We start from the raw sequence: 24,944 nt of genomic DNA on the forward strand, positions 1-24,944 counted from the left end.
GGTTTGTCTGTGACTTCTACATGTAGCGTTGTGATCACCTTGCATTTCTGTTATAAACTAACATAAATGAATATAGGGGAACAAAAATATTTCAAAAACTGTATCTATTTTCATTTTTAAGAAACAATACCCATTTTAAAAAAAAAGACATTCGGTTACTGCCTTTAAAGTTCAAGTTCCATTATCTTAAGATATAAACACACTTTGATATGAGATTTTTATAAAAACCACACATACACACAAGCTTCAGGTAGAGCTGTAATAAACAAATTCCTTTTATAAACACAATTTTAACTGAAAAGCCACAGTAGATGGAAAAAAAATAGAAGAAAGGATATTACCTGGTAAAATCCAGTGACATCTACAATAGTTTTACAGCACATTTAAGCATTCTACGGTTTTATATCTTTACCTGCCTTCCATTTCTTAGTTGCTCCTTAAAAAATTGCCAATTACGACTATAGGTTCAACTTCAAACTTAGTCCTGATTTTGAGTGCCAGGAAAAGCAAAACAACATTTCAAATTTCCACCTTAATGTTATAACCTCACTTCAAAAATGGTTTTATTTAAATTACAATGCCCATCTAAATAGAAAAAAAAAAAGAAAACCAAGCAGCAACATGTAATTATACATAATAGTTATTCCTTATATGGGAAGTGTTTTTTAGGATGGTATATCTAGAATGCACTTGCTCTGTGTCTCTTCAGTAATTAAATTGACTTAGACCAACACTATCAAAAGTAAGAGTACTGTAATAAGGGGCACACATTTACAATACTGCTAGCCTTAAAAGCAGTAAAGCAAAAGAAAATACACCAAATAGCACATGCATATCTCACAGAACTTCCACTGAACTATCAATGACTTTTATGCAATGTGCTCTTTTCTGTAACTGTATTAACAACTACCAAAAAAGGAAAGATGAGACTGAAATCAATGGTACTGAACTGAATTGTTTGAAGCCAGTGCCCCATTTGTGGGGAAAAGTGCATTTAATTCAGCAGCAATATAGCACAGTGTGAAGATATTGTGCTTAGACGCAGATATTCCAGAACTGAAAGATGTACAAGGCAAGTCAAGATATAAAACCATAGTACACTGTTAAATAACCTTGAAACATACATATTGCAGTGTTCAAAGAAAAACATTCATTTCATTGTACAAGGCTAGGGAGAAATCCTTAAAGTTACCTATCGTAGTTTATGATATAATAAATACATATCTATATAGCATTGTATATACATATATAGAATGTGTTTATGTGTGTTTATGTGTATCTTTTTCTTTTTTTGCCAAATTATTCTGTTAGTTTCTGTGGATCTGCGACTTTCAGGAATGAAAACTCCTTTGCACTACAAGATTCTGTTCCCCTAAGCTTCAGAAAAGATATTTATACTAGAAAAGGTATCAATACTTTCCCCCAACCCAAAGACTTACTTCAGACATTTTGCTTCACAATTGATCAGAGAAACACAATTAAAGGAATTCAAAATTTTTTGACTGTTATCTTTTCACTTTGCCAGTTGTTTCAACAAGCAGATATCTTTTAATATTTAAATCAGCTGATGCAAATTCTTTAGCAGAGGATATAAACAAGATTTTGCTGATCAAAACAGAGCAAATCAAAACCAAAAAAAAAAAAAATCCAGTGATTTACTCTGACTGTAAACAATATATAAAATTTAAATCTCAAATTTCAAAATAAGTTAAAAGAAAAATTCTACCTTCAGGGCCTGTAATACTAAAAAGATCTGACAACTGGTAAGGGGAAAATATATATGAAAAGTTCCAACAAAATTGCTTGCCCAGAATTTTTGCTAAGAAAAAGTATATCTAACTATACTACCTCTGGCCCTTAAATTTAATAATATCATAATTTGTTGGCAAATGTTTTAAGCAAACTGGCATATCATATTATACAACAGAAAAACATCCATCAAGTTCAGCAAAGAAAACTTATATAAGCTTTTTGTACAGAATTTAAAAAAATCTAAATGGCTATGATTCCTCTATTAGCAGAAACACATAAACATAGTCTTTATAAATCTGCCAAATATATCAATATCTACATAAATAGATACAGATATAGATATGAAACATTAATGGCAGTCTATTTTTGAACAGTGTGTGGGACCAGCAGATTTGTATCAGACCATGGCACGATATGGACCCTGCATCTTTAGGAACTGAATGATGAAAGAAGGACCCCCAGCAACAATCTGAGGTGGAAGATGGCTGAGTGGACAGTTCTCAATACTCATGATTGAAAGCTTGCTGCAAAGAGCCAGCTCAAAGGGAAGGCTATGCAGGTTGGGGTTGTCATTCAAATACAGTTCTTCTAGATTCTCCAGTGTACCTGTTATAAAAAATAATTTTAAAAAAATTAGCTATTATTTAAAAAGCTCAACTGAGCATGATCCTTATCCTGGGTTATCATGCATACTGAACACACAGTGCCTTTTACTCTCTTTTAGTTTTAAAACTCTCTACAACCATGGATCTCAAACTTTCCTTCTTATTGAAATAAACAAGAGAATTTTAAAAAGTGATATCCAGGTCACATGCTATTCCAATAAAAATCTCTTCCTTTATGTTTGGTTTTCAAGCTCAGTTTCTTTGAAAAAATATATACTATATCTCCAGAGACTCTGTTCAGGATAGCTTGGCATTCATGTATTTTAAATTCCAAAAATTATATAATCAACTTACATAGTAAGTGCTTATAATTACTCTCATGTTGAAGAAAATGTGATAATCTCTCTTAGTAATAAATTTCTCAAGTGAAAGGTTTTGTTACTTTGTATAAATCTTTTGCTAAGAGAGTTATTATATATTTGCCAGTAAGGCAAAAGTCAATTTATGTAATCTTTTAAAATTTTTCCTTAGACCATCTTAGGATACTCATACTTTACAGGCAAATAATCTCAAGCAATTGTATATGGCCAGCTGGATAAATACACTAGAAATAAGTAAATAAAGTTACTTTATGAGTTTCCAATTTTTAAATTTCAAAATTGTAATATTTGATAGTGGTATATAATAAAACTAATTAAAAAACAGTCACTAGATATTGGATTTGTTTACATTAAGATTTTATGTATTATTCAGAGCAACCTTACAGAAAGTTACTAGAATCCATATTTTATAGATAGGAACTTGAAGCTTAGGGAGGTTCTGTACCTTATTCAATCCAACAAAACCAGAAGCAAGTAGAGCCAGATTTTGAATTGGCTATTGTACTCCAAAACCATTCTTAACCACTAATCTGTAGTGCCTCTGAAACAGCATGGTATAGATGAGAGAATAACAAATGGGATTACTAATTTTAGTACTATGTGACTGTAACTGATTAAAACTCTCTGTAACATGAAGCAACTTGCACTGTGTAAAATTCAAGGTGTTCATATTGACAGTATGAAATAATGGATATGAAAACACTTGGAAAATTCTAAAGTAACTCAAATATTAACATTAATCAAATATTAATATCAATCCTAAAACCTCACAAGGGAAAGTTCTTTTGGCATAAGAAACTAATTTAATTCAAGCTTGTATAATTTTTAAATTTGGAAGAAAAAGAACTCCTCCAAATTAACGTTAAATCTACTGAAATACAAGTATGCTAAAACATTCTCAAATATTATGTTAAACTCAATTCCCCATGAGAAAACCTAATAAAAACTAACCAACTACTACTACTAATAGTGCTCTATAAAAAAAATCTTTAGCTTGATACATGTAATTTAAGTTGACAAAAATAGTAGATTTGTTTTATTCATCTGAAACACTGCTTGAACACATGTTCTAATAACTAATAAAAGCATGTTATAAGTACACAGTCAAATATCCAAAGGGTTCATACCAATTTCCTCAGGAAGATGAGTAAGTAGGTTCTCTCCAAGGCCTAGATGTGTAAGATTGGTAAGGTGACCAATGCCTCTGGGAAGAGTGGTCAGTTGGTTGTTTGTCAAGACTAATTTCTAAAAGGTTAACAAAATAAAAGACAGTTACATGTATGTTTCCTATAACTATAACTAATGTAAATTTTTTAAAAACTACATATACTAAACCAGCAAGAAAAATTTACAAGGAAATTAGATTGACTAATATTATACAGTAGTAGTGTAATACTAGTCACTCAGTCGTGTCTGACCCTCTGCAACCCCACAGACTGTAGCCCTCGAGGATTCTCTGTCCATGGGATTCTCCAGGCAAGAATACTGGAGTGGGTTGTATTCCTTTCTCCAGAGGATCTTCCCAACCCAGATATTGAACCTGAGTCTCCTGCATAGCAGGCAGATTCTTTACCGTCTGAGCTACATATTATATTAAAATCACTAAATAAGTTTTTCTTTCAAACACTATCATTTGTTAGGAAGACAAAAGCAGCTAGGTTACATGAACATAAAATTCAGTTCTAATAGGAAAATCTATTTGGTCCAAGAATAAAAAAATGTACAATTTGGAATGCATCCCCAAAACTTTAATTATATACCTATAAAATCATCAGAATGTTTTACCTGCAAATCCTTAAGATAAGCAATTTCATTTGGCAAGGATTCTAATTTGTTCTCCTCTAGATCCAATTCTCTTAACTTCCTAAGGTTTCCAAGGCCATGAGGAAGCTTCTTTAGAAGATTGTTTGATAATATTAAAACCTAAAGAGAAATTATTGATGTTTGACAACTCACAAAACAGAAATATATTATCATTGTGTGCCTTAAAATTAAGCAATGTTAATTTTCTAAACAGTGAATATTAAGGGTAATATCTAACTATATAACAAGACATTAAACTTACTATTTTAAAAAAAAATTACCATAGTTACTGGAAACAAAGTAGTTTAAGTCAAAACTAATGAAAGCAAAAGGAAAGAATTTAAACTAAATTACAAAAAATATGAAAATTATTAACTACTCAAACTAAGATTCATACAGATAATGGTATTTTGATACTGAATAGTTACAAATATCTATCTAATAGGAAACCAATTATTTATTCAAAACTCCTTACAAGCAAACCATCATTTAAGGTAATAACAACTGACCTCTAAATTGCCTATATCAATCCACTAGTTATTTGTAGTAAATTTATTACATTGCAGGGCATCCTACAGTATCTTGAATAAGGAGGGGAAAAAAGGTTGAAGAAGATACAGGTCTTCATTCTCAGAGAAGTTATAGTGGAGGGAGGTTAGGTAGGGAAACAATACTGAGTATGGGGATAGTGAGAAGAGTACTAATGGAAAGATCTAAGTAAGGTTCTAGCTAAATTTTTATGCCCACTTATTTCTTCCAAAGTTATACTACACACAATGAAGTAAATATATTCAATAAGACCAAGAAAATGACAATAGTAGCTATCACTGAGTTTACTACTATTTGCATGCATGTCTGCATGCTAAGTTGCTTCAGTTGTATCAGACTTTTTGTGACCCACTGGACTGCTACCCCCCAAGCTCCTTTGTCCATGGAGTCTCCAGGCAAGAATACCAGAATGGGTTGCCATGCCCTCCTCCAGGGTATCTCCCCAATCCAGGGATTGAACCCGTGTCCCCTATGTCTCTTGCACTGGCAGGTGGATTCTTTACTACTAACACCACATATTAAATGAAAAATGTGCATTATTGCATTTAGTCCTAATTACAATTTTATGTGGAGAAGGAAATGGCAACCCACTCCAATATTCTTGCCTGGAAAATCCCATGGATGGAGGAACGTGCCAGGCTACAGTCCATAGGGTCACAAAGAGTCAGACACAACTGAGCGACTTCATTAGCACTAGCACAATTCTGTGAGGAATATATTACTATCCCCATTACTTTCCCCAGCTGAGGAAACTGAAGCTTGGGTACATTAAATCCATATATAGTTAAAAGTGGAATTGTACCCAGATCTATTTGGCTTCAAAGTTCCTGCTATTAGCCATTACACCATACTTTTTCACCTTATTAAACACAATAATAAAAGAATAGAAAAATTAGAATTTTTTTAAAAACATGAGGACAATTTTAGAAATTTTACTATTAGTAAGTTTTTTCATCAAAAGAGTGAAAATGCTAGGGACTCAGAGGCAGGAGGAATCTTTGCCTGAGGAAGTAACAGGAAGATAGATCTTTGTTGTTGTTCAGTTGCTAAATTGTATCTGAGTATTTCCAACTCCATAGACTGCACTATCTTTAATTGTGAGAAATAATTTTAAAAGAAAAATTTTAAGGGGATGAGAAAAGAACATTCTAGATATTGGGAACAATAAAGGTACAGAGCTAGAAATATGCACACGTTGCCAACAAAGAAACCAATCAATTCAGTTAGTAAATAAGAGGAGGTGGGTAATTAGGATGAAAAGTAGGTCAGAATTATATGAAGGGTACTGAATGCCAATATGAGGAACCCAGAATTATTTTAGAGGACAATGGTATAGCATTCTTAGAAACAGAGTTAAGAAAAAAAATACAAAAGATGCTGCGCTTTACAGACCCTTTCTTTCAAAGATACTTTATAGTATTCAAACCGACCGACTTTAAGTGGGCAAGAGTAATTCAAAAGCACTGAGCCCAGATAAAAGTCAACACCTCATCATCCTAATACAGCTGCATGTTTAAGAGAGCACTACATTTCTTTTTTTAATTGACTGAATCTGGACTATTTATTTATGACCATTTCACGTGGCATACAGGACCTTAGTTCTCCAACCAGGGATCAAATCCACACCCTCTGCATTGGGAGCGAGGAGTTTGAACCACTGCACTGCTAGGGAAATCCTGAGAGCACTAACATTTCTAATCATGATCTTCAATTATGAAACTGTTTAATTGGAAACTTCATGAGTGAGCTAACTGTGGAAAAGTCTAATGAGTTCTAAATGCTCTTTTATACTCACCTCAAGAGAAACAAGACCAGACACATCCTCAGGGATCTTTGTGAGCTGATTGGTAGCTAAATTCAATTCTACCATACTGGTCCAAGTTCCAAAATCCAAGGGAAGTGATGTCAACTGATTGTCCTGACAGATAAAATGAAGCATTCAAGGTAAAAACCACAAAAACAAAGCTCCATATGTAACTCCCTATAGAAAGAGAATTCTTAAACAGAGAAACGACATTCCTTTTTTTAAATATCTTAATATAGAAAGAAAAAAAAAAGGAAAAAAAAAAAACTCAGCCTCCAAAATTTTCCACACAGTTAAGTTCAGTCACTAAGTCGTGTCCAATTTTCATGATGCCATGGGCTACAGCACGTCAGGCTTCCCTGTCCATCACCAACCCTGGAGCTCAAAATGATGCCCATCAAGTAGGTGATGCCATCCAACCATCTCATGCTCTGTCGTCTCCTTCTCCTCCTGCCTTCAATCGTTCCCAGCATCAGGGTCTTTTCCATGGAGTCAGTTCTTCACATCAGTTGGCCAAAGTACTGGAGTTTCAGCTTCAACACCAGTCCTTCCAATGAACACCTAGGACTAATCTCCTTTAGGATAGACTGGTTGGATCGCCTTGATGTCCAAGGGACTCTCAAGAGTCTTCTCCAACAACACAGTTCAAAAGCATCAATTCTTCAGCGCTCAGGTTTCTTCATAATCCAACTCTCACATCCATACATGACCAATGGAAAAACCACAGCCTTGATTAGATGGACCTTTGTTGACAAAGTAATGTCTCTGCTGTTTAATATGTTGTCTAGGTTGGTCCTAACTTTCCTTCCAAGGAGTAAGCGTTGTTTAATTTCATGGCTACAATCACCATCTGCAGTGATTTGGGAGCCCAAAAAAATAAAGTCAGCCACTGTTTCTACTGTTTCCCTATCTATCTGACATGAAGTGATGTGACCAGATGCCATGATCTTAGTTTTCTGAATGATGAGCTTTAAGCCAACTTTTTCACTCTCCACTTTCACTTTCATCAAGAGGCTCTTTAGCTCTTTACTTTCTGCCATAAGGGTGGTATCATCTGCATATCTGAGGTTATTGATATTTCTCCCAGCAATCTTGATTCCAGCTTGTGCTTCCTCCAGCCCAGCGTTTCTCATGATGTACTTTGTATATAAGTTAAATAAGCAGGGTGGCAATATACAGCCTTGACACTCTTTTTCCTATTTGGAACCAGTCTGTTGTTCCATGTCTAGTTCTAACTGGTGCTTCCTGACCTGCATACAGGTTTCCCAAGAGGCAGGTCAGGTGGTCTGGTATTTCGATCTCTTTCAGAATTTTCCACAGTTTGTTGTGATCCACACAGTCAAAGGCTTTGGCATAGTCAATAAAGCAGAAATAGATGTTTTTCTGGAACTCTCTTGCTTTTTCCATGATCCAGGAGATGTTGGCAATTTGATCTCTGGTCCCTCTGCCTTTTCTAAAACCAGCTTGAACATCAGGAAGTTCATGGTTCGCGTATTGCTGAAGCCTGGCCTGGAGAATTTTGAACATTACCTTACTAACGTGTGAGATGAGTGCAACTGTGTGGTAGTTTGAGCATTCTTTGGCATTGCCTTTCTTTGGGATTGGAATGAAAACTGACCTTTTCCAGTCCTGTGGCCACTGCTGAGTTTTCCAAATTTGCTGGCATACTGAGTGCAGCACTTTCACAGCATCATCTTTCAGGATTTGAAATAGCTCAACTGGAATTCCATCATCTCCACTAGCTTTGTTCATAGTGATGCTTTCTAAGGCCCACTTGACTTTACATTCCAGGATGTCTGGCTCTAGCTGAGTGTGAGTGATCACACCATCGTGATTATCTTGGTTGTGAAGATCTTTTTTGTACAGTTCTTCTGTACAAAATGATTCTTGCCACCTCTTCTTAATATCTTCTGCTTCTGTTAGGTCCCTACCATTTCTGCCCTTTATCGAGCCCATCTTTGCATGAAATGTTCCCTTGGTATCTCTAATTTTCTTGAAGAGATCTCTAGTCTTTCCCATTCTATTATTTTCCTCTATTTCTTTGCACTGATCACTGAGGAAGGCTTTCTTATCTCTTCTTGCTATTCTTTGGAACTCTGCATTCACCTGGGTATATCTTTCCTTTTCTCCTTTGCTTTTCACTTCTCTTCTTTTTACAGCTATTTGTAAGGCCTCCCCAGACAGCCATCTTGCTTTTTCACATTTCTTTTTCTTGGGGATGGTCTTGATCCCTGTCTCCTGTACAATGTCACGAACCTCTGTCCGTAGTTCTTCAGGCACTCTATCAGATCTAGTCCCTTAAATCCATTTCTCACTTCCACTGTATAGTCATAAGGGATTTGATTTAGGTCATACCTGAATGGTCTAGTGGTTTTCCCTCCTTTCTTTAATTTAAGTCTGAATTTGGCAATAAGGAGTTCATGACCTGAGCCACAGTCAGCTCCCAGTCTTGTTTTTGCTGACTGTATAGAGCTTCTCCATCTTTGGCTGCAAAGAATATAACCAATCTGATATTGGTGTTGACCATCTGGTGATGTCCATGTGTAGAGTCTTCTCTTGTGTTGTTGGAAGAGGGTGTTTGCTATGACCACTGCGTTCTCTTGGCAAAACTCTTATTAGCCTTTGCCCTGCTTCATTCTGTATTCCAAGGCCAAATTTGCCTGTTACTCCAGGTGTTTCTTGACTTCCTACTTTTGCATTCCAAGTCTATGCCCCAACCAGTAATGCTGAAGAAGCTGAAGTTGAACGGTTTTATGAAGACCTACAAGATCTTTTACAACTAACACCCAAAAAAAGATGTCCTCTTCATTATAGGGGACTGGAATGCCAAAGTAGGAAGTCAATTAAAAAAAAGTTTGTTCACTACAAATTAAATCGCTGGACAAGCCATTTTTCATTTCTTTATTCCTTTTGCAATAAAATTTATTTTCCTTACTACAAATGTGATTCATTCATGGTAGAGAATATAGATAAGCAACAAGAAACTAAAAATCACCCACTGGGAGAAAATATTTGCAAATCATATAACTGACAAAGCATTTACATCCAAAATATATAAAGAACCCCTGCAACTGAACAGTAAAAAAGAAAAACCCAAACAATGCAATTAAAAAATGAGCACAGCATCAGGAAGAAACAACTGCCCACTAAAAGTACTAGTTAAAGTAGTTATTTTCCCCTAATACAAATAGAGGCTTACCTTCATATTCAGCTTACTTAATACTTTTGCTCTGGAGAAAATTCCAAATGGGATTTTGTTGATTCGATTGTGTTCCATGTTGAGGGAATAGATAGTGGAAAATTGAGATGGACCACCTACTGGATATAACTGAAAGCAATTTCTAGCTAAGGTCAAACTATTCAGTTTCACAAGACTTGATAAAAGACTCTGTTAAAAACAAAAATGAAATAAGCATAAGAATTAGAACTATAACAACACTTACTCTGTAGAACATAGAGCAGCAGTACCAAACAAATGCCTGGGAGAGTCTTGCCGGTAACAAATGACAGAGCTGGTTGGGCCGGTTCTGTAATGCCTCATCCAGAAGGAAAGTCACTCACTACTCAGCTCTAGCTAATTGTTACCTTGCAGGGATGTGCAGCCAATGTAGTCAGATTTTCAGAATTTAGGAATAAACAGGTAATTCATTTACTGATATTAAATCTCCTTTTATTCTTTGGCTTTATTTAAAATACTCTACAGGGTAAAGATAATGTATCTGTGTGTAAGAGGTGTTTCACGAATGGCCAGTTTGAGGCCTCTCATACAGGACCTTACAGAGGACTGGTATCAGACAGTCCTGGGTCTGAGTCCTAACTCCATCACCTGCTGTGTAATCAGTGCTATCCAAGTCTTGGTTAAGTATCTATCTCTAAATTATTATTAAGATTAATATAATACCTGACACAGAATAAGGTATCATTTAGTAATTTAAATGTTCCTTTTAGGAATATTAAATTCAGAAGGTAACAATACTTTTTTTTATATTATGTAATACATTGCTTTTCCATACTGTAAATTTCTGAGGGAATATACATCTATCAAACAAGTATTCACTTAGCACATAACCCCATATTCCCTCCTACTTCAATCCCCCACCATGTAACCACAGTACTAGGTGTTTAGTATTATAAAAGGATCTCTACCATCAGGAAGACTAAATTCTATTTCAAGAAATAAAGCACACAGATAGGAAAAAGAAAATAATACACAACTCTATAAAATCAATAATAAACTATACAGAATAGGCTCTTGCTATTCAAAGTCTGGTTTAAGGAAGAGCAGCATCCGTATCCCCAGAGAGCCTGTTAGAAATGTGGACTCTTAGACCCCACCTCCACAGAATCGTAATATGAATCTTAAGATTTCCAGGTGATTTGTATGTTCATTAATGTTTGAGAAACATTGGTTCAGGCTATAAAAGTTTTAGATCCTGGCCCCATCTTTTAGTTGTTCATTACTTTGAGCAAGTTATCTCTCTGAACCTTTGTTCTATTCATTTGTAAGAGGATGATGTCTTGTTTTATAGGTTGTAGTAAAGATTTTTTAAATAAATAAATATATATATAAGTAACTTTATAAGTCACTTCTTTATTTAAATTCAAAGAAAAGGAGAAATACTGGAATAACTGGAAAAGCAGAAGACAGTTGAAAGTGAGTCAAATCTTAAAGGATGAAAAACCATTTTAAATACTCAGAGAAGCAGAGAACATTTTGGATTGCTGTAAGGCAGTTCTCCAACCTTTCCATTCTAAGGTCATACTGTGAAGCTTTGAGGTTGCTGACCGTTGCTGCAGAGTCAAACACATCTGGGTTCCCATCTTAGATCTTCTACTTACCAGCCTTGTAAGCTTCAGTGAATTAATTAATCAATATATCTCTCACTATATCCCCAGAAAAAAATATTTCAGGGTGACAAATTTGGCCAAAAACATGACTTCTCAAGTCTTATTTCTCTATTTGATGAGACCACTCCAATAATCAGTAGGATTACAGTGAAGATATAAATGAAATAATACATGTAAAGCTTCCAGCCTTATGCCTTGAGTGTATGTGCCTAAATTTATTAAGTTCCTTCTCCTTTCGTCTTTAGGTATCCATTAAAATTAGTCCATTTTCAGACAGTCTTCAAATGGAAAAGTATATAGTGATTCTGCCAGCTCCGATTTCAGCAATATAATGAGCCCCCTTTGAAAACCACTTTCCCGATTTTTCTTGCCAGCCTGAATATCTAAGTGCTGTTTAATGGTTTTTATTGTTTTTCTTGTTATTATAAATGCAGATAATTACACATTTGCATTAAGAATATGCTACTTCCAAAGCACATAGACTACTTTTAAATAAAACTTAATGCTTTCCAATGTTTGAACAAGGCCTATCAAGGATTTCATCCATAGTTCTCTATCTGAAAATGGGTATGTTTAAATATACACACACACCCCTTCTTCCATAGACAGACTGAAGAGAGCTGTCTTCTTTACAATTCTCCTATCAAAAATAAATCCTGACTTATTTCAGTCACAAAGTTATATGGAAGTACTCAGCTCATGTCTTTATCCTAAGATACCCAATAATTATGTTTCCCTTCAGTGACAATATGACTAGATATATAAATAAATATTAAAATTTCTCACTAGGTGAAACTTGGTATATACCTAGTCTTTACATTTAGACATAATGACATTGTAAAAGTGGTCAGTCTTACTTAAACTCATAAATCACACCCTAAAAGAATGCCAACAAGATCTAATTAATGTATTAATTATTTGCCTTATTATGGGATATGAATCACTGTTAGAAAAGAGGATGACATTAAACAGGAGAACTTCACCCATTTTCAAGTGAAGAATTACCATTATCACAGAAATTAAAAAACCTAAACAGTCTAGCTGTCAGGGCTTACAATCTGTGGATTCTATTCCTGATCCCAAATTACTACTTACTACTAACAATAGTGCTCTTTTGCCACAGGTGAGATAGTGTCACAGTAGTTTTAGTGAACTGGTCCAGACTAGAAACTATACAAGGTATTTTTAATTATTAGAAAAAATAGACTTTGCAAAGTTCAGTCAATCCATTAAGTCCACAATTCTACTCATGTTAGAATACTACAGTAAAATATGCTTGAATAACTACAAGCAAACTTACTAGTTGCTGGGTATGCTAAAACATACCTACTCTTTCTTTTTTGGAATGTTTTTATCTCAGCGATGGGATATATATCCACAGCTTACCCATTATTTAAGCAAACTCAATCATCAGATTATTTACCAAGCTGTAAAGACTGATTAATCTTCCCTTCATTATCTTACAGACTCGTAATTCACTTCTTACCTCTGGTAAAGTAGAAATGTTATTGTTCTCTAAATTTAATTCTTCAAGTGCACTGCATTTTGCCAATGATCTGGGTATTGCTGACAGTCTGTTATATCTCAGACCAAGACGACTTAAACTGGACAGATTTCCTATGAACATTAAAAAAAAAAAGGAATCTTTTTTAAAATCTGATAAGCCTGTCACTCTCCCAGGCTATCAAGCAATATTTATGAATTACTTTCAAGTACTATTTCAGCAAGATCCTTAACTTTTTGTACCAAGAAATGACACACTACACTCTACCAATTAGGATGAAACTGAAGCCACTTTTGTGTCCACCATCTTAGAGAAATAATGAAGTACACAGCTACAAGTCAATTTTTAAAATCAATTATTGAAAGTATTGGCACACTTAAATAAAATATTAACCTTTAGACAAGGCCCAGTTGAATAACATCAAAGTAATAAAGGATAATTACTTAAAATACAAGATGTACAATTATTTTGTGAGATCAGAAAGGTTCAATATTTTTCATGAGTTTAAGTATAAACAATCCAAAATTTCTCTAAAAAGTTGACTTGATGGTTAAAAATTTCTCAAAATAATTTTTTATGAACAAAAGTGAAAGCTATAGTCTCTCTTATTATCTAAGCATATTCAGCTGAGCATATTAGTCACTACTGAATACCTAAAATAAGCAGAGCAGAGAAGCAGACATTTTATACTTCTATAGCCAAGACCCATGGTAAGCTACATATAAGCTACATGGATGAATATGATGATATCTGCTATCACAGGTTTAAATCAAATTTAATTTTCAAAATAGCATAAATTCATTTGATACCAAAAAAGATAAGAATAATGAGAATTTAGTTCAATGTATTTGTTTTTTGTCATGGCTGGTTAATTTCTGATTCAACAATGCAATTGTTGCTATAACCTTTTTAGTTGGGCTAGGTTAAATGTTAGCCTCTAGTTTTAAATTCAACAGTATTACCAGTATTAGAAATTAAAAGGATACCTCATTTTATTATACTTTTCTTTATTGTGCTTCACTGATATTGTGTGTTTACATATCAAAGGTTTGTGGCAATCCTACTTTGAACAAATCTACTTGTGCCAATTTTCACAAAAGCATTTGTTCACTTAATGTCTCTGTGTCACATTTTAGTAATTCTCGCTATATTTTAAACTTCTTTGTTATTATTATACTTGTTTTGGAGATCTATGATCAGTGATCTTGGATGTTACTAGTGTAATTGTTTTGGGGTGCCATGAAATGCACTTATTTAAGATGGTGAACCTAACTGATAAATGCTATGTATATTCTTTATGCTCCACCAAACAGTTGCTTCCCTGTCTCTCTCCCTTTCCCCTGAAATACAACAATATTGAAATTAAGCCAATAATGACCCTACAGTGACTTCTAACCAAGTCAAAGTTAGAATTGCACGTCTTTCACTTTAAATCAAAAGCCAGAAATAACTGAAAGAAATCAAAAGAGCTACTCTATAACCTGAATGATACTTTATCAATGAAGTATTTTTAATTAAGGCATGCATAGTTTTTAGACAAAATGGTACTGCACACTTAATAGACTACAGTACTGTATAACATAACTTTTATATACACTGGCAAACAAAAAAATTTATGTGACACTTTACTCTGATAGTTGCTTTGTTGAAGTGGTCTGAGATGGAATCGACAGTATCTCCAAAGCAGGTCTGTATAGAAGTGGATGCCTGTGTCACACAACATTTTGGAGATAAATATTTTGGTGCCTTTCAGCTTTCAGTAACTGTCTTGATGTTTGTCAATTTCTTCAAATTTCTGCTTTGACTATTTTTCAGAAAATCATTGTATGAATAACTTTCTTAGATACAACATTACTCCAATACTTACAGAAAACATGTATTAGCCTACAGAATAAGTTAAGCCTTAAACCTAGCAGAGCAGTCACCTTGTCTCATATTCCTCATCTAGTTATATTCATTTGCATCTTTTCAGCCTGGTAGGCTGCAGTCCATGGGGTCGCTAAGAGTCGGACACGACTAAGCGACTTCATTTTCACTTTTCACTTTCATGTGTTGGAGAAGGAAATGGCAACCCACTCCAGTGTTCTTGCCTGGAGACTCCCAGGGACAGTGGAGCCTGGTGGGCTGCCGTCTATGGGGTCGCACAGAGTCGGAAGCAACTAAAGCGACTTAGCAGCAGCAGCAGCTCTTGCTGAAGAAAATAGTGATCAAAGTTGTAAGAAATGCCTAAATGGAGCTAATTTTTACCCTTTACATTTTTAATAGTTAGTTACTGATATCAAAAATACTCTGATAAGTCTATATACCGTAAGTCTAGCCAACTACAGCGTAAAAAAACCTTAGCAATCATTTCAATTCCTGCAATTAGAACTATTCCAGAGGTATGGTATACTCATTTTCATTACGTTCTTATAACAGTGTTTGGAAACTGGGTCAAGAGTTCACTAGTTATGATTAATTAAGATTCCAACAGGCAGAAAACTGAATTAAAAAGCAACAGTAAAAACAACCACTTAGAAAAGACAAAATTAACTTTGTCTTTACAGGGCTTCCTAAATTAAATAAGGATGCTTTACTAGTGTCTTTCTAATGACACTCCAGGGATATGTATCAATTTTGGAGGTGGGGGGAAACAAGCAGAGAACTGGATCAATTTCTAAAGTTCCAGAGAATTCAGAGATTAAAAATAAGTGCAAGAACATTATTATTTCTATCAGTGAACTATACATTGTAGTGTTAGTTGCTCAGTCGTGTCTGACTCTCTGCGACCCCATGGATTGTAGTCCACCAGGTCCTCTGTCCATGGAATTCTCCAGGTAAGAATACTGGAGTAGGCAGCCATTCCTTTCTCCACTATGACATTAAATGATACAAATATTACTTGGAAGTTGGGCTGGCAAAAAATAATCTGCTTTATGATAAAATTATAGTCAAGTTTCTAATAGCAAAAAATGGGGACAACCTTTATGTTCAAGAATTGATGCATAATTATTTAGATTGAAGACATCACAGTGTAATAGCAAAAACAAAGGATATTCTATATCTACGTGTCCCTGGGTAAGTTACTTAACTAAGTCTCCTCACCCATAAAGTGAGGATAATGTCAAATATCTGACAGGGTTGCTCTAATAATTAAATACAATGTGTGTAAGATACTTAGTACAATGACTGATATGAAATAGATACTCAAAAGATAATTTTATTCTATGGTACTACTATAGTCTGCTATATTCTGTACCTATTAAAATTATTCTACAAAAAACTTTCAAGATATGAAAGACTGTTATGACATTAAATGAAAAAAGTCAGATAACAAAATCATGTGTTTTGTATGATCTGTATGATTACATACACATGCAAAGAGTTTAGGTTATCTCTACATGATAGAAATAGATTAAATTTTTTCTTTGAACTTATCTAGAATTTCCCATAATTTTTTAATTTGAAAATGTTCTTCTGATAAAGAAAAATTCTGTAATTCTGAAGTCAGTTTAATTTTAAAAACTGTGATATCTTTATACCATCCTTTTATTGAATGAATAGTTTACATCATGGAGAAGCTTTATATTAACACAGAGGTAAGATGTTTGGACTGTGAGGCTCATTTTCTCCATACAGTGAGGATATGAGCTTATGAGCTAAGCTGTGGAGAAACAGAGCATGGTGGTTTGAAGTTTCAGATAGTCAACACCCCCCCCAAAAAAGGACAAGAGATAAAAAAGATACCCAAGCACACCAATAAGAACCATCTGAGAGTACTCAGCATGCACTTTAGCATAAGACACGCGAAGTGACTTAATGGCAGAGCTAGAATCAAACTCAACTGGCTCCTTATCAAGTAATCGTTTTTTGTGAATTTTATCAACCCTGATCCAGTGAACTTGTTTCCTCCTGACACAGAAGCATGATATGTTCATTCTTGCCTCCATGCTGTTTGATTGTCCTTGCTGTTAAGCTCATGGAATGCATTTTTATTCCATACTAAGTCCAGCATATTTGTTCATGAAGTTTTCTCTGGCCATTCTATCAAGATCTTATTGATCTCCCTATAAACTGGACACATGGCTACATTCTGTTTTCATTATACATTAGCATTTTAGTTACAATCTACATTGTTGGTTGTTTCATGGATTAGTTACTTTCCCCAATAGACTGAAAATCCTTTAAGTAAGGGAGCTTGCTATGCATTTCTACTGAAATTTGCACAGAATTTCAGTGCAAAGCACACACCAGGCTTTCATTCATGCTTTCTTATTAATTAAAGACGCTAAAATATTTCACTATTTGTCCTCCTTTCCATTAGGAACAAGGTGCAAAAACTCAAAATTATATGAGACTCATTAAAAGCTTTTTTTTTTTTTTACCCATTCTCAACTTATAAAATAGCATGTCTCCAAAACATAGATGTTAAGTGGACATCATTTTAAAGTACATAACAGATTTGCCTAGTCTACCTGACTAAAAATTAGTTCTTCTAAAAATATTCACTTTAATTTTTTCTGGGATACACAATGACTAAGCAGCCCATTTTTAGATATCAGAGAATGAACTCCTCTTATTGCACTCCTCTTATCCCACCAAATAAATTTTCAATTACAAAATACGTAAGTGTAACTTACTTTACTGCCCAGAAAACCATGGTGTGTAATCCAGTATGTACCTATTAAGATCCTTCTCTTAAGCTCTCACTTATACATATATAAATACAGGATTTTTTAAAATGTTTCTCTATTGGTCTTTATATAAATGGGATCATTTGGCACACTTTTCCTCCTAAATAACAAGTCATAGAAATATTTTCTTGTTGAGTAAATGCAGATATACTTCATTTAACCATTGTATCCTATGATATGTGTAATTATACCATTATCCAATCATCCCCCAATGGACAGCATTTGTTTCTAATACTTAAAAAGGAATTCTATAATGAACATCCTAATAGGTATCTGCGTGTACATGTGAAAATATTTCAGAAGTATCAAAAGATAGCTATATCTTAAATCTTATCAGACAGTGCCATTAGAGTATATCAATTTCATTCCCACCAAAACTGAAAGGCAGTCCCCATTAACTCACATCCATTCAAAATGGGGAAGGAGGGAGGGTATCAATATTTTATTCCTTGCCTATCCCATGCCCATGGCCACTACAAGACTGGTAAAGAGATGGAAATTTTCCCATAATCAGTGATAATGTCTGAGTACAAAGAATTTCAAAAATCTTCTGATAAAATTTTAATTTGCTATACCAAGTTGAAGATAAAAAAGGCACTCAATCTTAAAAAATAAATAGAAGAAGCTCATCTTGTCTCTCCTTCATACCACTGCTTTCCCTATGTAATAAAGCTGTTCCATGGTAATAAAATGGCTGAAGCATTCACCAAAAGGTCTATGAAATGCCTAAACTTCTTTTTCCCCCAGTGGGATTGAAGAGGATGAACTTTAAAAATTGTACTCTCTGAGAATATGCTATTCTGATGAAGCAATTAACATCTGCAAAGGACTTGTCACTTTCTTGAGAGCATGGTATGCTCAGAGTCATCCACATTTTGCCAAAATCCACTACTCTCAGCAAAATAAAAAAGGTAAAAAAAATTAATGATGAAATATCAACACTCTTTTATGCCAGGAAAAAAAAAAAAAAACAAACTTGACATCAGAAGTCTGGCATTTACTGTGATTCACCCCCTGCAGTGGTTTCAACTCTAGCCTCTTTCAGTAAGTGGTTTTAACCACAAAGTAAACTGCAACCTAGAAATCAAGCCACAGCTTGCCTTAATGTGACTTAGCCACTGTGACTAAGAAATAAAATCAATGTTGCCAACACTTATAAATGTAGGCTGATCACTGTCAATCACTGGCATTTAGCTTTCTAAGTGCTTAACTTTGACAGTAAGTTGCTCTGTGTTCTGAATATGACAGCTTGTTTTCTTATACTGTCAGACTGTTAAAATATGGAAACATTAAATTGCTACAAATTAAAATTAATGTTTTTAATTTCAGCAAAGGAAATCAGCATTTTTAGGTTAATTTAGTGTAACTTTTGAGTAAGACTTTAACTCAAACAGTCTTTATCTTATTTTAACAAAGTAGCAAAAAATCAGTAGAAAAGGCACCCAAGTTCTAACAATGAAATAATGTTAAAGGTACAATTTTTTTCCAGAAACATTAAACTGAGAAATTGAAAATAAACTTAAAAGTTATAAAAAATGTAAGACCAGGATCTCTAAAACTCTTAGAGGAAAACATAGACAAGACACTCATATAAATATCTGCAATATCCTCTTTGACCACCTCTTAGAGAAATGGAAACAAAACAAAAACAAGTGGGACTTAGTTAAACTTAAAAGCTTTTGCATAACAAAGGAAAGTATAACCAAGATGAAAAGACAACCCTCAGAATGGGAGAAAATAATAATAAATGAAACTAACAAAGGATTAATCTCCAAAATATACAAGCAGTTCATGCAGCCCTATGCCAGAAAAGCAAACAACCCAATCAAAGAGTAGGCAGAAGACCTAAGCACACATTTCTCCAACGAAGATATACAGATGGCCAACCAACACATGAAAAGATGCTCTACACTGCTCATTATTAAAGAAATTCAAATCAAAACTACAATGAGGTACCACATTACACTGGTCAGAATGGTCATCAAAAAAATCTACAAACAATAAATGCTGGAGAAGGTGTGGAGAAAAGGGAACCCTCTTGCACTGTTGGTGGGAATGTAAATTGATATAGTCACTATGGAGAACAGTGTGGATACTTCTTTAAATACTAAGAATAAAACTACCGTATGACCCAGCAATCCCAAATAGCCATATACACTGAGAAAATCATAACTGAAAAAGACACATATGCCTCAATGTTCACTGCAGCACTATTTATAATAACCAGGACATGGAAGCAACCTAGATATCACTGACAAATGAATAGATAAATGACAAATGAAATGGAATACTACTTAGCCATAAAAAGAAAAGTATTTGAGTCAGTTCTAGTGAAGTGGATGAACCTAGAGCCTATTATACAGACTGAAGTAAGTCAGAAAGAGAAAAACAAATTATTGTATATTAACACATACATATATGGAATCTAGAAAAAATAGTACCAATACACATATTTGTAGGGCAGGAATGGAGACGCAGACATAGAGAACAGACTTTGGACACAATGGAGTAAGGAGAAGGTGGGCCGAACTGAGAGAGTAGCACTGAAACATACACATTACCATATGTAAAACAGATTGTTGTGTAACACAGGGAGCTCAACATAGGACTCTGTGACAACCTAGAGGGGTGGGATGGGATGGGATGGAAGTTCAAGACGGAAGGGACATATGCATTTTTATGGCTAACTCATGTTGTGTGGTAAAAGCCAACACAATAGTGTAAAGCAATTATCCTCCAATTAAAAGTGAACTTATTAAAAAATATTCTTAAATATAAAAAACTCAAAGAATGCCACCATTAAAGAGAAAATTAGTAAAGTTGTTACATGTAAGTAGAGCTGTAATTTCCTAAAATCAATTACTAAAACTCTATTTGTTGATATAATCATAATTACTCTAACATTTCTTCAGAGCCCAGTGTAACAAAAGGCCTCTGTGAATTATTCTGTGCTCTAGCCTGGAAGGCAAAGTCTTCTTATAAATTTCTCTCACTTTGAAAAGAAACAGAAAATAAAAAATTTTTCCTATTACATACCCCCCCTCCCTGATTTCATAAAACCACTAGAGACCTCAGAAGGCTTTCAGTTCAGTCGCTCAGTCATGTCTGACTCTTTGTGAACCCATGAATCGCAGCACGCCAGGCCTCCCTGTCCATCACCAACTCCCGGAGTTCACTCAAACTCACGTCCCATCGAGTCCATGATGCCATCCAGCCATCTCATCCTCTGTCGCCCCCTTCTCCTCCTGCCCCCAATCCCTCCCAGCATCAGAGTCTTTTCCAATGAGTCAACTCTTTGCATGAGGTGGCCAAAGTATTGGAGTTTCAGCTTTAGCATCATTCCTTCCAATGAACACCCAGGACTGGTATCCTTTCGGATGGACTGGTTGGATCTCCTTGAAGTCCAAGGGACTCTCAAGAGTCTTCTCCAACACCACAGTTCAAAAGCATTAATTCTTTGGTGCTCAGCTTTCTTCACAGTCCAACTCTCACATCCATACACGACCACTGGAAAAACCACAGCCTTGACTAAATGGACCTTTGTTGGCAAAGTAATGTCTCTGCTTTTGAATATACTATCTAGGTTGGTCATAACTTTCCTTCCAAGGAGTAAGCGTCTTTTAATTTCATGGCTGTAATCAGCATCTGCAGTGATTTTGGAGCCCAGAAAAATAAAGTCTGACACTGTTTCCACTGTTTACCCATCTATTTCCCATGAAGTGATGGGACCAGATGCCATGATCTTCGTTTTCTGAATCTTGAGCTTTAAGCCAACTTTTTCACTCTCCTCTTTCACTTTCAAGAGGTTTTTTAGTTCCTCTTCACTTTCTGCCATAACGGTGGTATCATCTGCATATCTGGGGCTTTAAGACTCTAAATATGTTTTTGAGCACTCTTTTACTTAACCGCAATCAGCTGTGCCCCTCTCCCCAGTTCCTTCTGCCTCTTCTCCACAGCCTGAGTTGTCAGTAATCTTGGCACTGCCCAGCCTGAAAGTAAATGGCATTGCTTATTGTCAAGGAGTGACAGCTACTCTAGAAGTATTTATATCTTAAGCAAAAAAGAGAGTTAAAAATATCTGGATCTACTTGTGAGAAAAAAAAAAAAAAGGCAAATAATTAAAGCGATTTTTGGAAAAGTGACTGTACGGTGATAAAACATTTTATTTTCAATTGTAAATTCAGTGCAAGTTTCTTTGGTCCAGGGAAGAGAACAGGGCAACTCCTGTGGGACTAGCATCAACTCTCCAAGACAGGTGTTGGGTTTTTTGTTTGGTTTTCATTTTAAGTTATACTTTTCAACTAGTAAACCAGGGGGGGAAAAAAGGAAAGTATCAGCATTATACTCCAGCTAAGTTTGTCACTGAAGGTTTGGGGTGAATTGCTCTTCTCCAATAGATGACAGAGAGAATCTCAAAGGTCAATTATGACTGTTGAGATTTGTAACAGATCAAGACCTGCATGTTCAGATTTCTCATCAAATCTCAACCTTCTGCAATACAATCAAAATATGGGGGATGAGAGGGATGGAGAAAGGCAAAGAACTATCTTAATAAACACGGTATATGATAAATGACTATAATATTATAAAAACTTTCAACAAACAATACTTAACTCACTTTGCTATTACTTGGGATAACTGCTGTATTTAGTTTGCTGACAACTATCAAAGCATATTTATATTTATTATAAAAATTTATAAATGAGATATATAAATTTTTATTATCATTTATGTTTTAGTTCCTTTTGATTTCCAATACATATTTGTAATCTGACCATGTAGAGTATGTTAGAAGTGAGGCACTTGTATTTTTCTGATATAACATGTCAATTACTCGATTAATAATGAAGTCAAATGTTTTCATATTAACAAGCACACTTGAAATATAGAAGAATTACTTCTGACAGAAATTCAAAATTAAGAAAGCCAGGAGAAAGAATACATGGAGACGCTATCCTCTGTCAGAGGTAGTGAATCCAAAAGACCCTAGTCTTACTAACTGGATTGTTTTATCATCCTCTACAACTTATGCCTTCTCTATTTGCCAACACTAATTATTTCAGTACTTTATAACTGCACCCCCCCCATTGTTATTGAGCAAGATAGGGAAACCAATACATGCATAAAATATTAAATAATGAAATACTGTTAGAATATTTGAGAGTAAGAACAGGACCCTACAGGGCCTTTCTGGAACAGACCCCTCCCTCAAATCCTCTGCCAAAGTACCCAGATAATAGTATCTGATGCACATTTCCTGAGTCATTTCACAAATGCTAAGTTGGAGAAGACTCTTGAGAGTCCCTTGGACAGCTAGGAGATCAAACCAGTCCATCCTAAAGGAAATCAGTCCTGAATATTCATTGGAAAGACTGATGATGAAGCTGGAACCCCAATACTTTGGCCACCTGATGTGAAGAACTGACTTCTTGGAAAAGACCCTGGTGCTGGGAAAGACTGAAGGCAGGAGGAGAAGGGGACGACAGAGGATGAGATGGTTGGATGGCATCACCGACTCGATGGACATGAGTTTGAGCAAGCTTTGGGAGTTCATAATGGAAAGGGAAGCCTAGCATGCTGCAGTCCATGGGGTCACAAAGTGTCAGACACGACTGAGCAACTGAACTGAAGAACAGGACTGATTGATAACCATGCCCTTTATAGAACTTGATATATCCATTTGATTAGTTGAAAGAGTAGAGGAAATTATGTGTATATTTAGGAAAAAAAGTTCTAAGCAGAGAAACTGAGAAGTACAAAGACCCTGAGGCTGGAACTTGCCTGATATGCTCAAGGAACAATAAAGTATCTGCATCTACAGTATCTTAGGAAATACACAATAATTAAGCATCAATGAGAGAGATAAGGCCATAAATTTATAACATTTCAAGCATCTTTAATTTCAGTTGCCCTGATTTGCTAGAGTAAACAACCTTTACTTTTCTAAGACTGAGAAGCCTTTAATTTTATAAAAGAAGTCTCTTTTTAAAGTGCCTTTATGTGTCATTCACTGAAAAGTGATGTTAAAATGCGTTATTCTTTCTTTTCTCCTTTACTATCAAAATCAGTTTCTTGTTTAAAATAAGCAAACTTACATATTTCAACATAAGAACATACAACAAAGTAAACACATCAATAGGTGATTTATACTGAAGTAAAAATTAAACCTTTATTACTGAACTGGTTCAGAGTATCCCAAGGAAATGGGAACCTGAAAGATTAACACTTAGAAATATAGTAGAGTTCTTGAACTTTAGAAATAAAGAAATAACTCTTTGGGTGGCCAGAAACAAAGATTAAGTCATTATAATGAGGAAAAAACCAATTAGACTGCCTCATACTGTTGCATATTCAATTCCAGAAGACAAAAGAGCTACCTTTTAGGTCTCCTGAGATGCTCAAGGAAAGGAAGTTGAACCCAATGATTTTTATATCCATCAAAGAGTTCTTTAAATATAAAGGTTACAAACATACAAAAACTAGAAAACTACTGTTAGTAAGTCTTCCCTGGTGGCTCAGATGGTAAAGCGTCTGCCTACAATGTGGGAGACCCTGGTCTGATCCCTGGGTGGGGAAGATCCCCTGGAGAAGGAAATGGCAACCCACTACAGTACTCTAGCCTGGAAAATCGCATGGATGGAGAAGCCTGGTAGGCTACAGTCCATGGGGTTGCAAAGAGTCGGACAGGACTGAGTGACTTCACTTTCACTGTTTAGGAATGATTTCTGAGAAAATTACTGTAAGACTGACTTTAACCAACTAAGAAATAACTTGAACAACTATGGCAACAGCAAGCACTGTTGGTGAACAATTAAGACTAAACTAGAGACTGGCTTAACAAGATATACCATAAATGCTGCACATCCTAACAATATAACTAATAAAAATTGGGAGGAAAAAATGACCAAAAAGGGCTAGCAGTACAATAAATTCACTGACTACCTCATCCACATTACTCTACTCAACAAAAGTAGAATACATATTCAATTGCACATGGAATACTTATCAAGATAGACCATACACTGA

At 35.0% G+C, this 24,944-nt stretch overlaps 1 protein-coding gene across 4 annotated transcripts in view; it reads right to left on the bottom strand.

Moving 5' to 3' along the window:
- SHOC2 (SHOC2, leucine rich repeat scaffold protein) overlaps window positions 246-24,944 on the bottom strand; it is an 85,120-nt gene continuing 60,421 nt past the window's right edge. For all 4 annotated transcript variants that reach the window (XM_005698466.3, XM_018041275.1, XM_018041276.1 and 1 more), the window contains exons 4-9: window positions 13,228-13,358; window positions 10,093-10,281; window positions 6,885-7,007; window positions 4,523-4,660; window positions 3,865-3,982; window positions 246-2,358 (exon numbers count right to left, since the gene is read on the bottom strand). In XM_005698466.3, coding sequence (XP_005698523.1) covers window positions 2,150-2,358; window positions 3,865-3,982; window positions 4,523-4,660; window positions 6,885-7,007; window positions 10,093-10,281; window positions 13,228-13,358 — 908 coding nt within the window. In that variant the 3' untranslated portion in view covers window positions 246-2,149. The remainder of the gene's footprint in view (window positions 2,359-3,864; window positions 3,983-4,522; window positions 4,661-6,884; window positions 7,008-10,092; window positions 10,282-13,227; window positions 13,359-24,944) is intronic.

This window comes from Capra hircus, chromosome 26 (assembly GCF_001704415.2).
Source record: "Capra hircus breed San Clemente chromosome 26, ASM170441v1, whole genome shotgun sequence".
Classification (NCBI taxonomy): domain Eukaryota; kingdom Metazoa; phylum Chordata; class Mammalia; order Artiodactyla; family Bovidae; genus Capra; species Capra hircus.